The sequence below is a fragment of the Haliotis rubra genome, unplaced genomic scaffold (assembly GCF_003918875.1).
Source record: "Haliotis rubra isolate DU_JTF1 unplaced genomic scaffold, ASM391887v1 Scf45, whole genome shotgun sequence".
Lineage (NCBI taxonomy): Eukaryota > Metazoa > Mollusca > Gastropoda > Lepetellida > Haliotidae > Haliotis > Haliotis rubra.
In genome coordinates, this window is record NW_025767135.1 from 3306010 (window position 1) to 3324962 (window position 18953).

At 40.4% G+C, this 18953-nt stretch overlaps 1 protein-coding gene across 1 annotated transcript; it reads right to left on the bottom strand.

Annotated features, from left to right (window-relative positions):
* Positions 1-230: 230 nt before the first annotated feature.
* Positions 231-764, bottom strand: LOC124289807 (triose phosphate/phosphate translocator TPT, chloroplastic-like). The gene has a single exon (XM_046726473.1). The coding sequence runs from the start codon at positions 762-764 to the stop codon at positions 231-233; it is 534 nt and encodes a 177-aa protein (XP_046582429.1).
* Positions 765-18953: the final 18189 nt, after the last annotated feature.

Sequence of the window (18953 nt, forward strand, 5' to 3'; positions counted from 1 at the left end):
ATGATTAGACATAATTTTGGTTGTCTTCTATTAAAAAACTTGACAAAAAGCCAGACTTGCGTTTCTTTTGCTGTTCAGTATAAATAGGGAAATACTCGCTGGTAGACTGATGATGGAGGAGAAGGCGTTTCCTTTTTTGGCCAAGACATAGATAGTTAAACCAAAGGTACAGATGCCAAGTCCGATGAAGTTGGCAAGCGTTGCCTGCCTTTGTCCTACTGAGTAAAGCATCAGCACAACGAGGACCCTCTTAAAGATGTTTGACTGACTACAGACATGTAGAGGAGCACGACGTTGGTGGAGATGTAGGAGTAGATGACGTGGAAGACGCTGGAGCACAGTCCTGTGTTAACCAGGAATAAGAACAAGGATGACAGAAGTTTTTGTGAAGTAAGGTAGTTAGTGCCAACAGCCAGAGCAACACAAACACCTGCAATGCTGAAGACAAATCTCTTTGGTCTCAGCTGGGTGTTTGAAGTGGAACTGTCCTTCTGTTCCAGTTTGATAACCACGTTTCTGAAGGCCAGGATTAGGTTGGACATGAAGGCCACGGCAATACCAACAGCTGTCAAAGGCGTGTTAAAGGAATTTCCACAGAAACCAACAGCACCTCCTAAGATGATAGGAAGAGTAATATAGGCGGGGGGTGGTACAGATGTTCCTAAAGCCAAACGCTGAATAATGGCACTGGTTACTGGTTCCAGGAGCTTTATGGCGAATGTTGACGATGCATGTACCATCGTCATGCTGTAGTTTGTTGCCATGGTAGCCAACGCGTGACAGGAAACCTTCACCCATAATATCTTTTTGGCCTCTGTGGAACGTGGGTGCGAGAGACGTAGGTCGGTGAGTAGACAGCACATGGTAACCTGACATAGTGTAATGATAAACGCCCATAAAAGCCCATTATCTTGGACGTTGGCGGATGTTCCCAAGAAGAGATAGGTAGACTGGTGGCAAAGGAACGAAGTCACAGCCCAGCTGATGAATGTTGTGGAACCAAAGACGAACGTCCGCTGAAAAGAAATAATTGTGGAATTTAGATTAGGTAGATAACGTTCATTAGTAATACTGAATCGATGTCAAAATCTAAAAGGTCATAAAAATAATTTCATCTGTTCGAATAACGTGATTTTTGAATAGAATCAGTGTGCGCGTGAGTGCCAAATGTACCTCTGGGAGATTGCACGAGAAAGTATAAATTGAAAATGATGCTTTACTTAAGGAAGGTTATCTCTCCTCATTGCAATCATTAGCAATCCGCATACCAACAACTTGTCATCTTTTAACTGTTGTCATTTGACGGGGACAACAACGAAATCATTTGATTTTTCCAAGTTATCGAGCTATAAGAACAGTTTGCTGAAACTTGATGCTTGCTTAATGACGTGTACTCGTATTGCACATTATGCTCGCCTTTAGTCGTAGGAAGTGCACGTCTAAAATCAATGTATGGTACACCCAAGGGTAAAAATAACTAACATAACAAACGTGATTGTGATACAAATGTATGGCTATATGGAGCTTAAAAATCTTATGTGTTGCGATACTTTTGTCCATGTGTATTATTACGAATCACTTAAAGCATGTCATCGAATACTGCAACTTTCGAGTACATCCTGTCGCTTCAAGTTAAATTCATCTGTGTAAGTTGTCTTTACAACTACTGGGTACATCCTGTAACCTCCATATTTATTGATTTCAGGATATGTATAACTGTCCTCATACCCTTCAGTCCTTTTCTTCGGAGGGACTGAGTGCATCTTGGTGTTTTTCAAGATACAATACTCACAAACGACACGAACCAAAGAGATCATTGAAAAGCCTCTAATAGTGTTTACCACACATACAAAAGAGTAAAAATGTGATCATTGTAAGATGGATCTTACAAGGTTGACAAACATACTAGTTCCAAAAAAAAGAAAAAGAAAAGAAATAATTAGCTGAAGTTAGCGAATCTCCCCTTGTGAAATACAGGTACGGGTCTCTTGTACGAATACACTATTTCAGAGGCGTACATTTGCGTCGCTATACACAAAACGTATGGGTTTTATACTCAATGTTCAGCCCTTAAACAGAAAACAATTAAGAACTATAAGATTTGTCACCATGACAGTTGCCTTAATATGTAACAGTCTCTCTTTGTCTTTCTGTCTCTCTATGTTTGTCTATCCCTGCCTCTCTCACTATGTATCTCTGTCTACCTCTCTATCTCTGCATGAGTATGTTTCTCTCTCTCATTCTATCTCTGTCTCTCTCTCTCTCCCTATCTCTCTCTCTCATAAGTTAATTATTCAGGCGCTAATAATAAAACTCACCACAACCATAATGAAAGTTTGTGATGAAGGTAGATTTTACAATGGCAATGGAAAATAAACAACCTTTCTGCCACCCCAAAAGACACATACAAACATATCATGTTCAATTGTCATTCAAAAGCGCATTCATTTAATCAGAATTGAATAACTAACTTGCCTTTCCATGGTTTGTGAAGGCTGAGACAGGTTAGGCTCATCAACACCGGGTGTCATCACTCTTTGAAAACGATTTATAAGCACATTTTCATGATACAGTCGGTATCGTAAAGATATTTCTTGTGGTTATGGAAATAGTCTTGGTCATGGTAGCAATAATTTGTATTTGTGCTACTTACATTCTATACGTTCTCAGAACTATACTGCTGACACTTCACTGTTGTTCCCAAGTAACCTAACCTTATTCGAGTCTCATTTTCAAAATGGCTGCTGATAATGTAAAATCTGACTTATTTTACACTTGCATTTTGATCTTGCAGTTACCTACTCTCAGAATGCACTCACTCACTCTGTACAATGATAACAATCCGAAACTTACAGACTGAGGTAACTAAAGGTTTGCATTATTTTTTTCTGATGATTCCGTTTTATTTTGTTCCAAAAAAAAGGTGTGGATTTCAGACAGTTTAGTTTTACGCCGCACTCAGCAATATTCCAGCTATATGGCGGCGGTCTGTAAATAATGGAGTCTGGGCGTGACATTCCAGTGATGAAAATCGATCTGCGCAACTGGGAAACGATGACATGTGTCAACCAAGTCAGCGAGCCTGACCACCCGATACCATTAGTCGCCTCTTACGACAAGCATGGCTTACTGAAGATCAATATTCTAACCCGGACCTTCACGGGTATTCAGATAAAAGAAAACAGAATGTAAATAATGTACAAATTAAATTCCATGACAAGTGTTTCACTGCTGTGCACAGTAAGATAAGGGATTTAACGAGATTTAAAACATCTCACAACGAAAACGTTTTGTAAAGATATTGATACGAAACAGATACCAACAGTGTTACATGCTCGGCGATGTTAGAGAAGTTGTGTCCCTTTAAGAACATGAACTTAATATTAGCTGTAACCTCAAATCTCGCCCCGCACCACGTCGCCAATCCTGAGCCAATCCTTATATATCCTACCCTAACGTACCGAAAGATGATAAGAACGTCACATTAAATCACAAGTGGTAAATTCAAGGTAGTATATATCATGCAACAAGACATTATCGATAGTGCAACAGACTTCAGCATTTCAAAGGCAGCCTGGCAACGTGTGCACGTCCGGGAATAATCAGTGTGTAAATAGACCATGTGAGAGGCGATATCAGCGTTAAGCTGCACCTTTATCAAGCAGAATAACGACACAGTAAGATTACAAATCTGCTCTGACTGCTGTTAATACCTTGAAGTGTAGAACCAGAAGGATATATCAGTGGGTTTTTTTATAGTAAGATATACTTTAAAATTATATTAAAGTAAAGTGACGTATAGTAAAGTGTTTTGATGTCTGTGACTAATGAGTGACTGATGATAAAGGGAGTTCAACTTTACAGAATATGCAAAATAACTGCAAGACGTAATCACGGTGATAACCCAACTTTCAAAGTACCATTCAGAAAAAAAACTAATGGCCTGACGATTACTCTCAATACAATTTCGTATCCCCTATCTCATCTAAAAACAGTACAAGTATATGAACTTTACTGAGGAAGTGTAATCCTAAACATGCTTAATTCCAATTTTCTCACTTCTGTTTAACAAAGTCTTTATTTCTCTCTATGTGAATATCACAATATGGATGAACCGCTAAAAACACCATGAACCATGAACCTTTATAGATGACAACGACGTGTTTATTGCATAGACCGACTTTTCGGTGTAAATTATTATACTCGTATCAAGCTAAAATGGAGTGAGAAGTATACACATTTTGATACGCAATGCAACCTCTTGCGTCATACAATGGTAGAAGCTGTAGACAGGGGAACCCAATCTCCCCATATTTATTCCTTTTTGTTGCAGAAATACTGGCCACTATGAGTAGAGACAATGCATTTATTTGAAATATACAGAGCATAAATTAGGGCAGTATGCCGACGATACACAGCTTTTTGGATGGCTCAGAAGAAAGCCTAAGAGCTGCACTGAATACTTTGGAAAGTTTTACTCCTATTCAGGATTAAGAATGAATTCAGATAAAACTAAGGCAATATGCCTTGGGTCAATGATTGGAAAGAATATTAAAGTGTGCGAAGATGTTAATTTAGATTGGTTTCGTGCTCACTTTGAAGTTCTTGGCATTCAATTAAACGCAAATTTAGAACGACTATGGGTTATCAACACCAAAAAAAGACTAGAAAATATCAAGAGATTACTAGCAAATTGGCGTAAACGTACGTTGCTATGAGTTGGAAAAATAACGGTGATAAAAACTTTAGCATTTTCTACACTTGTACACATTATTCTCTGCATTGCCTCAACCGCCTCAAGAAATTGTTGATGAACTAGATTCAACTTTCTTTAAGTTTATTTGGATTTCGAAACTTGACAAAATTAAACGGGAGAAGCTTTGAAAATGGTGGATTGAGAATGGTAGATATAAATGTGTTCATATAATCGCTAAAGCTTAGTATCCTCAAAAAAAGCATGTTTAAGAATCTATACAATAGCTACTTTCTTTTAAAACTTCTTTTTCAATTGGGTGCTCATGTAAGGTCTTACAGACTTTGTAAAACTAATAACCCCTACTGGAAGGATCTGATATACATTTGGAGTAAATACTTGAATTTAGGTCTCATTTAACTGATGCAAGAGGTATTCAGGCTATTCTGGCTGAACCGATATGGTTTAACCACCAGTGTACAGACTCAAATTTTATTAGAGAAGATTGGCTCTGTAAAGGAGTGCATTACGTGAGAGACCTATGCTATGAGAAAAGGCTCTTATCCCTTGTAGACTTGAAACAAAATCAATTTGAAGGGTACATACTTAGACCATTATCGAGATGTTAATAACCCCCATAATGAATGGAAAATTGTGATAGACAATTCTAAACCTATATGTATCTATGATCTTAGAATTAAAAACTTTCTTATGGAATGGATCAAACCTTCAAATGCATCTCGGAAGATATATGATAAGCTTATGCAAAACGAATATCTCCCTACTATCTGTAGTAAATGGATCTACCTTCAGTTGTTGGCAATATATAGCCTGTTTTTACCTGTATTGTCATCTATAGTTAAACTGTTTTAGATTTAATTACTCGTTTTAAATTCGAATCTGTGATAATCTAGTTATTTTACTGTCATCTGCGTGTCGTCAGCATAGCCATGGTGAAGAAGATTGAAATGATGGATGATGTTGGCAGGACTAGTCACATACAGTGTTAAGAGGACAGGGCCCCCAGCACAGACCCCTGTGGCACTCCACACTGCAGGGTCGTAGAGTTGGATCGTTCCTTGTTGATCATAACAGACTGTTGGCGATCTTTCAGGTAGGAGGCGAACCAATCCAAACAATTACCACCTACACCTTCAACTGACAACTTCAACTGACAGACGATTCAAAAGGATGTCGTGGTCAGTAGTGTCAAAGGCTGATGACAAGTCCAGCATGATAAGCGCCGAAATATTCCCTTCACCTACAGCAGACATGGGGTCATCCAGGACATGCAACACAGCTGTTTCAGGGCTATAGTTCTGGCGGTAGGCACTCTGGCACTTATCAAGGATGGAGCTGATAGACAGATGCACCTTAAGTCTCATGTTCACTGATCTTTCAAGAACTTGGGACAGGAACGTCAAATTAGAAATTGGCCTAAAGTTCTTACACTGGCTGGGATCCAGATCCGGTTTCTTTAGGAGAGGTTAACTAAAGCTTGTTTGAAGCTTTGAGGAAATGCTTCTTAAAGGTCACATGCAACGTAAAACACAACTTTTCAGATTCTGATACCTTTCGGTATGGACTTACCGAAACAAATCGTCAAAAATGCAAATTCAACTTATAAAGTTGAAAAATTACGCGATGAAAAAAACCGCGCGAAATCGTAGTTCAAACGATTCACTAATTTTCCCCCAGCGCTTGGGGTAATTTAAGTGGTTTCAACAGCTGGGCTGCGCTCATAGCACATGCGCAGTGAAATAGGTTCACGCAGCTTGGAAGCGGGATGTCCGGTGAATACTCGGTGAAGGCTTTGGTGTGAGCTATTTTTCTAATGTTTTGTTGATATTTCACAGGCGCGAGCTTTTTATATGTTATGACAGTAGATTACCGATTTAACTGTTTATATAATTTCATTTGTCTATTTCACCACACGTTCTTCTTTCTCAGTTGGATACTTAAAAGCAATGTCATTATTTAGCGTTGACAGAATTTCTAACTGTGATATAGATATGTCGTTGTCACAGACAAAACTCAATGTCTGTTTTATTGACACCTCTGCCTGCCTGTCTGCTAATGACAATATTCAATACACAACTTCTATCACTGACCACATGCAATTTGAACTTAACACCTATGAGGCTACAACCATAAACAAAACGCATTGATTTATGGCCCGAGTTCGGTCTCTGTCACATTATGTAATTACACAGACAGGCAGGTGTGATACTTGCACACATGACATGCTATGATGTCTGTTGATTGCAACATGTTATACACAAAAAATGAGCATGTATTTATAAAACCCAACATCTCTATATATACACACACAATCAACCGTGAGGGCATCTGCAAATGAGCCAGCCGTTACACTTGAGTGCACACCCACCCGCTCTGACTGGGTTCGGTATCCCGGCTGCTTCGTTTCTTGGGAAGTAAACAAAGTACAAAATATTGCACTTTGGATTTGCGATTGTATGCTTATAATGATGTTTATATGTTTTTTTCATAACCAGCAATGTATATTATATGTCATGAATAAGTGATAACTGTGTTTTAATTATGTTCGATTTTTTGGTTGCATGTGACCTTTAACTGACTGGCACCCGTGAAGAGCCACCTCCTCGTGGTGGGTGCTTCTGTAAGGCTAAGCGCTCTTCAACCCCCCGTTGTGGACCCGGGGATATATTTGGTCCACCAACCCGTTTGCCGTGGGTTGCGGTATCCTCCCAAAACTTCCACAGCTTATAACAACATTTCTTGTTGACTGCACACAAATTGGCATACTGATTACCTCTGTCTCTAATGGTTTAGCCCATGAATACAAACAATCACTTAGTAATAGATTGTATATTTTATTAAGGTAGGTTATTACCAAAAACACTTTAAAATAACAGTCTATGTAGGACATTTATATATATAGAACAACATATTTATATAGAACTTCTGTCCTATAATAAGCACATTTGAGAGTCATGATAATATTAAACCCTAAATAATGTCCAACAGCATCGAGAAATTGGAGTGGTGTCTTTTGTCCAGGTCTCAGTTGTTCTCGCAGGCGAAATAATCTATTCTCTGCTTCTCGGTAGACACGTTTCCTGGAAGGAGGTGGTGCACCAAAGTGAATCTGTGCCCTCTTTGAGCGATCTGATTTCTCTACCTTCTGTAGGATTTCAACGAAACAAAATAGGTTGGGATGATAATGTGGGAGCTACAGTTTCAGTCGGTTGTGGAAACCTTCCAGATGGTTATTTGTCTGCGGTCCGAGTGTGTGGTGATGGTTCCATAGGGGAATGGGGAGCCTGGCATCATCGTCAATCCATGTTGTGGTTATATAGTCATTAAACTCTCCTGGAACATCTGCTGCAAGTTCAAAGTCAGTCTGTACTGTTGTTGGAGCCAGTGGGCGGTTCAGTCTCTGCTGTATTTCTGTCTTGATGCGCCTGAAGAGTCTGGCGTAGGTATCCCGGCGGCAATCAAGAAGAAGAGCAAAGACAAGAGGATATGAAGATGACCCAGACATCGCATGTATAATATAAACATGATCCCAAAGGTCGGGGCAAGCTGTGAATGTCCCATCCATGTAGATTGTTTCAGCAGACTGCAGGGCCACCAACTGTTCTTCTGTAGAAAATGCAATAATCCTATCCTGGTCCCCATCACTGAACAGCAAAAAGGGTTTACCATCTAAAGACTGTGTAAACTTTCCTTCAAGATGTGATTCACTTCCGGTCTGTGGAAGAACTGGTAGAGTCCTTCTCCTGTGTCTGTAAAGAGCACTGTGCATCGACTGAAAGGAAGGCAAGTGAGGCACAAGTTCTTCATCCTGCTTCGCCACTTCATCATCATACAAAGAATGCTTATGTGTTATCTCTTCTCGCGCCCTCTTCCTCATGTTGCTTATGAATCTGACCTTGTTGGGATCTTCTGGGGGATGGGAGTGTTCGGTGGAATTCCTCAAAAACTCTCCTACAGTGGTACATCTCGCCTTACACTTTGTACTTGAACATTTCCAGTGTGTGCACGACTGTCTTACAACATGCCTGTTGTACCAATAACCATTCACATGGATCTGTTGTGTTCCTTTCTGAGACAATACAAACTCCACTTTCACTAAACCTGCCATGATGATGAAATGAAGCACTTTCAACACCTAACACTGGTTCCAGGAACAGCGTTCCTTTGCCCAACACACCACTTCGCCCCTTACTTCACCTAGACGGGTGGTAGAACTGGCCCGGTTCTATCAATCGGCTGGTCACGCCAAGCACTGTATAATGTTGCACACAATTTGAAAAGTATTAGATGATATTTTTAGGTCTTGGCAAATTTTTTAACTCAGAATTTCAAGTACATGTACACAATTTCATGTATGTTTTTTGCCTAGAGTCTTATGCCCAGAAAGCGGTGGCTCATGGGCCAATATGGTGGAACCATTAATCTTTCAATTTTTCTGCTGGAGTATATCATCAGGGTATCCTTGGTGCTGCAAGTCGGAGATCCGCTTGTTTTTAGCAATTCCCTGGTGATACTCCGTGGTGGGTGGGGAGCTCGGATGACAAACCTTGAAAAATTAAGAAACACCCCTGAAAAAAAACAAACGTCCACTGGACACTGATCCAGTTGATAATGGTCAAAGACTGTCCACGTCCATTGAATACTGGCCACGATTTCTTGTAATTAAAACTGTTGACAAGACACAATTAAAGTTGAACCCTTTTGCTATATCTAAGGGTATTCAAAGCATTGCCGGTGAAGTTAAACATATTAAACGTTTACGTTCCGGTGCTCTGCTGGTTGAGTGTGCAAAACGGCATCATGCCACCAACCAGTACAGAATTGTTTGTCGGCGTTCCAGTCAGTCACGGCTCATAAAACATTAAACACAAGCAAGGGAATCATCAGAGACCGTGATCGATTGTTTGCAGATATGTCGGAACTTGACATAGTCTCTGAGATGAAAGACCAAGGCGTACTCTATGTAAAACGTTTCACAACCCGGAAAAATGATGCTGTCATAAAAACCAATACTTACCTGTTTTAATTGTCATCACCAAATGCTCCAAAATCTCTTAAAGCAGGTTATAGTAACATCAATGTTGACACGTACATTCCGAACCCACTAAGGTGTTTCAAATGCCAAAAGTTCGGTAATGTCGACAATACTTGCACATTGTCTGTTGTATGTGCTCACTGTGGTGAAAAGACACATACAACAGAAGATTGTGTCAGTAATGTCAAAGATTGTACCAACTGTGCAGGGGATCATTCTTTTTACTCTAAAAGCTGTCCTGTTTGGAAACATCAAATGGAGATAAATAGAATTAAATTCACCCAAAACATTAGTTTTGCAGATGCAAAAACACTAGTTCAAAGCTCAGAGCATAAGGACGGCTATGCTTCTATCACCAGAACACCGTCAGAAGCAACCACTAGAATAACAAAGTCATCTGCATGCTGTCAGACAAACTTGACCTGGGTTAAATCGGAATCTCCTCTGATCTCTTCACCTGCACTATCTACACAAACAACAAAATCACTTCCTGGTACGTCTAAAAGCCAATCTGAAACGTCCTCAGAACACGACTCGTCATCTCTACACAGCTTAAAAACAAAAGTAGGAAACCAGATTCTTTGAAAAAAACTAAGTGGCAGGGCCACAAAGGGGTCAGAAAATCAAATCAACTTATACAACAAATATGGATCCCTTGAGGACATGGACGTGTCCGAAACTTCCGTTCTAGGGCACACAGCTTGTCGCCCATCAAAAAAGTGTGGGACGATACCCAATAAATCCTCCCAAAAAATAGTTTATCACAATCATATTATACAGTGGAATTGTAGAGGATTAAGGACTAATTTAAGTGAATTACAACTTTTAGTCCAGGATTTAACACCATCAGCGTTCTGTCTGCAGGAGACGTATTTAAAACAGACAGATGCTTTTGTCCTGCGTCCTTTCAATGCATACCATTGTTTTTCACCTCTGGGTGACAGGGCCACTGGAGGATCTTCCATCCTAGTCAAACAGAAAGTTATCCATAGCCCTGTTGCACTTACCACTTACGTATCTTCAGGCTGTTGCAGTACGACTAACTTTGCACGTTGCGTTTACATTATGCTCTCTCTATATATCTCCGACTTCAACGTTTCACAAAACTGATCTTCAAGCTCTATATGACCAACTCCCGAAGCCTTGTATTATAATGGGAGATTTAAATGGGCACAACCCACTCTGGGGTAGTGCAAATAAAAACGCTAAAAGTAAATTACTGGAGGAGTTTTGTTCAGAAAATGATTTATGCATTTAAAATGATGGTCTAACACATATTTACACCCTGGTACAGGAAACTATTCTGCTTTCGACTTGTCAGTCACAAATTCAGAACTACTGAATGAATTTGAATGGTCAGTTCACGATGACCTCTGTGGAAGTGACCATTTTCCTACTATATTAAAACCTGATGTACCTTCATCACCAAGGCGGAATTTTATGCTAACTGGGCTTTATATGAAACACTGTGTGCTACAAAACTTAAACCTGAACTTTTTATTGACGTTCCTGACGCTATCAACTGTTTTTCTGATGAACTGAATACCATAGCTGATGAGTGTACACCACAGTCCTCTGCAATTCCACATATCCGAAAACCATGGTTCAGCGATGAGTGCAAACAAGCTAGGAGGGCAAGGAAAAAGGCTGAACATTATTCCCGTCGCCATCCTATGGTGCATAATTTAAATAAATTTAAAATGTTAAATGCTAAAGCGTGGCGTACCTTTAAACGGAATAAACGCCAATCTTGGCAAAATTATGTATCCAAAATAAATTCTCGAACGCCCATGTCCAAGGTATGGAACATGGTCCCGAGATTAAAGGTAAAGGTACTAAATCTAGTTACCAGAATCATGTTTAGAGACACTCTTACACATTTTTGATGATATTTGGACGTCAGGGAAATTTCCTTACTCATGGCGTGACGCTATAGTAGTACCAATACCTAAATCTTGACGTGATCATACGGATCCGTCCAATTATCGACCGATTTCACTAACCTGCTGTGTTTGCAAAACCATGGATAAATAATCGACTTGTTTGGTACTTGGAAACAAATAGCCTTATAACAGATATGCAATGTGGTTTCCGTAAAAACAGAAGTACTGTCGATCACCAAGTGCGTTTTGAATCATTTGTTAAAAACGCTCTAATTAGTAAATGACACGCTGTGTCTATCCTTTTTTCATCTTGAAAAGGCATATGACAATACGTGGAAATATGGCATTTTAAAAGATTTACATAGCTTCAGATTGCGAGGCCGTTTGCCACAATGTATAGCTAACTTTTTAAATGACAGACAATTTCAAGTCCGCGTGGGTTCTACCCTGTCTGATCATTACAATCAGGATCAGTGTGTCCCACAGGGCAGTATTTGTCTGTGACTTTATTTAGGATCAAGATCAACAGTTTATCCTAAACGATTCAATCAATGGATCACTTTTTGTGGATGATTTTAATATTTCTTGTCGTGGTAAAAATATGCATACCATTGAACGGCAACTGCAGTTGTGTTTAAACAAAATAAATAAAGGGTGTCTTGAAAACGGCTTTAAATTTTCAAATCCAAAACTAATTGTATACATTTCTGCCGTAAATACAAACCGCATAAAGACCCTGAACTATCTCTAAATGGCACACCCATCAAAATTGTGAAGGAGGCCAAGTTCTTGGGTATTATTTTTTACTCACATTTAACGTTTCTACCGCATATTAAATCCCTTAAAACTAAATGCCTGAAGGCACTTGACCTGTTGAAAGTCGTTTCCAATTCTAAGTGGGGAAGGGATCAAGCTACCCTCCTGCATCTATATCGATCACTGGTACGTTCCAAACTTGATTATGTTCCATCGTTTATGGTGGAGTCTGCAACAGCAACCTAAAACTATTAGATTCTGTCCACCACCAATGCCTAAGACTTTGTCTTGGGTCCTTTAGAACCTCTCCTGATGATAGTCTCTACGTCGAGGCCGATGAGCCACCTCTTACACAACGCCGTATAAAATTATCCTTGCAGAATGTAACAAAACTATATTCTAATGAGTCAAATTAGTTTTAATCCTCTTTTTGAGGATCTATAGAATATAACGTCGACTCTTGTTCCGCCTCTGGGACTAAGAGTCAAATCTTTCCTTTCTGCTGCTGGCATTGAGCTAGAAAATATCTCTCCTTCCCGTTTGCTTTCTTCTCCTCCTTGGCAATTGGTTAGGCCACACGTTGACCTAACATTAAAAACATTTAAAAAGTCAGAAACTAATCAATTACAGTGTAAACAAGAATTTAGTCAGTTAAGAAATAGATATAATACATACAAATCCTTATTTACAGATGGGTCCAAGGATGGTGGCGCAGTAGCTTGTGCCACTGTCATTGGCTCCAAAACAATATCTTTTAGATTACGTGATAACAGCTCTATTTTCACAGCAGAAGCTAATGCAATATTAACAGCCTTAAAATATATTAATAAACACTCTAAATATAAACAATACATAATCTTTTCCGATTCTCTTTCTTGCCTTCGGGCTATCAAAATCTTTCTTGCAGACATCCACTTTTAATAGAAATTATTTAATTATATAATGATCTTGCCACTGGCCAATACAGCCTCGTCTTCTTTTGGTTACCCAGCCCAGCCATTTCCGGGAACACAATGGCCGATTTTGCTGCCAAGGCAGCACTAAACAAATCTGTGACACAACTTACAAAGCTAGCAATAGAACTTACATCCGTGATCTGATGCAAAAGAAGTGGGACACCCAAGTCGGTAACAATAAATTACATGCAATAAAACCAACTATCGGTTACACCTACTTGGGTTGTCAGTCCAGATTTGAAGAGGTCATCATACGACGATGTCGTATTGGCCACACAAGATATACTCATGAGTACCTATTGAAAGGTGAGGATGCTCCGCTTTGTATCCCTTGTGATGAAAGAATCACGGTCAAGCATGTCCTGCTTGACTGTGTTGAATATTCTATAAACTTGGGGATATCTATTTGAAATCACGAAGTATGAAGGATCTTTTCAATAATATACGTTCTCATTTAATTCGTTAAAATTAACTCACTCACTCACACAAAAAGACATATATATGCCAGCAGCAAAGAAAACGTCAGTACGAATTCTAAATGAGATAGGCACTGTAATCAAATCAATACAGAAATGGACATAATAAGCGGATCAAAAATATTTTTTGTGTACAATATCTTGACACATCAATAACTCAGCACAAGTTCAAGACATTACGTGAACGTTTGCAGTCCATTCAGACTCTTGACTTCAGTATCTAGTGTGACCACCACGAGCGGAAATAACTGCAGCACAGCGTCTATGCATGGAGTGCACCAATCGATTGATAAAGGCCATTGGCACCTGGAACCACTCTCTGAGAAAGCCGATTTATTGCACCAGGCCTGTGTTCGGCCTTGGTATGACATTATTCAGTCTCCTCTGAATTTCATCCCAAAGATGTTCAATTTGGGCTTAAATCAGGACTAAGGGCTGGCCACTGCATAATGCTGACACCGTTCTCCCGTATAGCTCTCGCAGTATGGGCCGGGCGTAATCATGCTGGAAAATTTTCCGGTGACGTGCGATATGTGGTATGACGTGGGGTCTGAGAGCTTGGTCGATGTAGCGCACCGCTGTGGTGCCGCCTCTCCCTGGACCAAGGTTCTGGAACACCACAGGAGCCAACCTCTGGTACAGGCCTATTCCACCCCATACCATGATGCTTGCACCACCCCATGAGTCTCTGCATAACACATTGGTCTGAGTAACGCTGGCCACGTCGTCGCCATTTTCTTGTTCTTCCATCTGCAGTTGATACGCAGTACCGACTCTTATCTGTGAGGTGAGGTGAGGTGAAATTGGGTTTAACGTCGTGCTTGAGAATATTGCGCTCATATGACGACGTTCTTATCTGAGAACAGAACAGTTTTCCATTGCCTGTATGGCCAGTTTTGTGTTGGTGTTGAAGGGCAAACTGTAGACGTTCACACTGATGACGAGGGGTGAGGATAGGTCCACGGTAAGGTCTACGGCAATGGAGGTTCCCGCTGTTAAGACGTCGGCGTACTGTATTAGTACTGATTGGTCTTCCGTGTGTTCCCAATGTCTGGCGTGCTGTTTCGGATGCCTGCATGAAGGGATTCTGTACATGCTGTCGCACAACATGGCGGTCTTGTCGTCTTGTGGTCACCCCTTGGTCTGCCAGTACTGGGGCGATCTTTTGTGGTCATTCGTGGCCCGGAAACGTTGCTGCAGCCTGTAGATGAACCGAACGTTGACCTGGAAGTGATTGGCAACGTCTTGTGCAGTGTGGCCAGCTTCAAGTCTTCCTAGCGCCTGGTTCCTCTGAGCTGTCGTGAGTCGCGGCATCCTGCTGACGTTGTAATGTGAATGTTTCAACCAGGTTTGGGGTGCATTTTATAGGGCTTGTCCTTGTGAACAGCACGTGCAGCATGAGTTGCATGAAAACCATGGAGAACACCGTACCATCTCGAGATCAGGTTGCGTTTTGAGACCATTCCTTGGGTTCCATTCTGAGTTTGGGAAGGAATAGTCTTTGCTCAGGTAAAGTTGGAGATGTTGTCAAAAATATACTCTCGTACCATCAAAACATTAAATGAATTTACAGTTATTCGTTTCTGCAAAGGAAATTTCCAAACTGACGTTTCTTTGCTGCTCATTGTCGATGTGATGCTACATGGTTCCCGCACATTATGGTAGCTGGCATTGTTCATCTCTATGACAGTGGGCTGATAAAGATTGGGCAAAAGCTGATGTTCCATCAAATCAATGAAGACATCTCCGTTCATCTCCTGATGGTAATCTCCAGTTGATTTCTTTGCCTCAAAGACCAATTTGCAACCGTCGATCAAGCCTTTGTCCATGCTTCCTGCATGAAGCACAATCATTCGGTTGCCCTTCCTGATGGTACCACGGGGCTGTCTGTCGGTCTGTGGGTAACTACATATATACCGTAGAATGGTTCTTGTTGACCCAAGTTTCATCCAAGTTAACTATCAGGAAATCAAGGGGACGGTACTCTGCCACAGTTCTCAAGTAAGAGACCTGATTATCTTTCTGTTTTGCAGCTGAACTTTTTGTCCATTTTGCAAGCATTGAGATGGGTAGATGAACATGACCATGAAGCAATTATCTTTACAGATTCCATGGCAGCAATCAAAGCTATAGAAGCTGGTGCAAATGGATCTAGAGATGACATTGTTCATGAGATATTAAAGTTGGATACATCTTTAAACATGAAGTACATTGCATGCAACATTGTGTGGGTCCCAGCACATGTTGGAATACATGGGAATGAGATTGCAGATAATCTGGCCAAATCCGGGTTACAGTTTCCTGAAGTTGATATATTTAAATTTCAAACCAATCCCTAAAGATTTTGAGAAGGTTCTGTAGTAAACCCTTTCTAAACTAATGAAAGGTTTACCCTCTGTCTTTTTAAGCACAAAAAGTATAAACCTTTGCAACAATCGACTGCAAATCGTTGGCCACAGTGAACGCTGTGATAAAGATGTACATGCATGACAGGAAACCTATTTATTAAGACCCTAACATTTATATTAATATTTCTTCAATAAAGAAACGATAATTAAGTAAAGTAAGACAAACATTCAAAATTTATTTGTTTAAGAAAACGGTAATTTGATATTTTTACACCCCTGTATTATTGGCATGAATGTAAAGACTATTTCAGATTTCTCTTGTTAACCTTGAGTTGTTCTTTAATACCAAATTCCTTCCTGTAAATTGGCCTTTAAATGCATGGGACTGCTAAATCGATTGAAAAGAAAATTAGGCACACTATAGGCGAGTTGATATATTGACAACATAGTACATTTATCACCTTTATAAAAATATTAAGACTAAAAAGCATTTTTCTAGCATTTCCGACAGTGCTTCAGTTATTTACGCGTCAGGTGCAGTTGCTTGGATGTAACGCACATCAGGATTATATTTCAAAATACCACCTGTCCCGCGGTTTCAGACACACTTTCTCCTCTTGTATAATTTACTCACAAGCAAGAAGCACTATGTATTTGAACACTATGATATGAACTCATTTATGTGTGGTCATTCAAATAGAACAAGATATACTGGAAATAGTTTGTCCCTATACTCTTCTTGACACAGACATAGGAGAGATATCAAAATGTGCGATCCCAGGGGCAAACTGAAAGAAGTAGAGGTAAAATCTTTCTATACATGTACATGCAGACACAAACGAGACTGACTGGCTGAGTTTGGTTTTACGCCTCTTTTAGCGATATTCCAGCAACGTCACGGCGGGAGACACCGGAATTGGGCTTCACACATTGCACAAACGAGAAAAGCCTTTTAAAAAGGCGACGTTGGTGGCACGTGAGTAAATTAAGAAATTTAGTGAGAAGGACGTGAGATGATTTGTTTTGGGGGGTGGAGGGGTTCAGCTGATTTCAAGAGCACGGTGACCACACCTCCGTCTATTATAGCGTTGCTCATGCTGTTGATCCCTGGATTGTCTATTATTGACAGACCGCCACCATATAGCTGGAGTATGGATGAGTGCGGTGTAAAACTAAACTCACTCATTAGAGAGTTCCTTCTATTAGATATCCGTACTTGCATCGCAAATACGGTAGGCCTACTCTCATCTTAAGGATACAAGGGCGAATGCAGCTTTTTGAGAAAGGTGTGTGTGTGTGTGTCTGTGTGCAAAGTTCATTTTCACCCGTTTCCCCGAGAGTTTCAATGGTCATTTAATAAACTTTCAGTACGAAATTTAAAAAAAGGGGGGGGGGGGGCCTCTAGATCCGTCTATGCAGTATATGACATTTCATATCAAAGGTCTTTGTCATGTCTACTACCCATGTCCTAGCTAAGAGGCACCCGTGAAGAGCCACCTCCTCGTGGTGGTGCAGGGTAACGCTAAGTAAGAGCTCTTCAACCCTCGTGTGGACCCAAGGGCATATTTGGTCAACAGCACCCCATTGCTGGTCGTAAGACCGAATTGGGCAACCTGTTTGCCGTGGGTTGCGCCCCTGTGTCGGTTGAGGACGGTAGTCTAGTGGTTGAGGGCACTGGTTCCAGGAACAGTGTTCCTTTGCCCAACACACACCTTTGGCCCTGACTTCCCCTAGACGGGTGGTAGAATGGTCCCGATTCTATCAATCGGCTGGTCACGCCATGCCCTATGCAAAGAACTTATTTTTGCACATATGAATTAATGGGTATTGGTCATTTTGATATCTAGTATACAAACTATTGATAAATTTAATTGCCTAGAGTCCTATGCCAGAAGGCGGTGGCTCATGGGCCAATCTGGCTATATACACCTCTGAATTCCGTGTTCTGAAAAGTGTCACAGGCAGAACCAGCTTGTCAAATCTTCTTTAAGACATCATGGCTTTTCAAGTTTGTATTTTCTGGAGTATAACAACCCTGTAGCCCTGGTACTGCAGTCTGGTTTCCACTGCAATACCATGGCTACAACCACTCAATCTGGTTCCGTCAAAACAAAACAAACGTCGACATTTGTCTTCTTAGTCTGTTGACGAGATATCTCCTTCCACCAAAGATTGCTGGCCAAGGGTTTTGGTAATAGAAAGTGCTGATGGGAATCCTTTAAACATCAACCCCTTTTGCCGTCTCCAAGGGCATCCAAGGTGTCTGGGGAGAGGTTAAAATGTCACACGTCTCGGAACGGTTCTCTCTTTATAAAATGTGTACGGAGGCAGCAATCTGTCAATCTGCTGGGACTACAGCAGTTCGTAAACAACCCGGTTGTTGTCTCTGTACATAAACCCTGAACTCTTGCAGAGGTATTGTTAGAGACAGGGCCCGCTGTCTCTCAGATATGACTGAAGAAGAAATTGTGGCTGAATTGAAAGAACAAGGAGTTACATCCCTAATACGTTTTATCAGGAAACGGGAATCAAACGTTATAAAAACTAACACATATATTTTCACTTTTTGTCTGACTGCTCTTCCAAAGTTCATTAAAGCCGGTTACTGTAATATCGGAGTGGAGATATAATTATTTTGTGGAGCGTAAAATTATTGTCCCCCTGAGAAGGTATGTAACTCCCATTTCATTCAAAGAATTCTTCATATCAGGTGTTTTTAATCGTATAATATGTGTTATTTTAACGTATAGCTAATTTTGACTACAGTCGCCAATGGCTGAAGTAT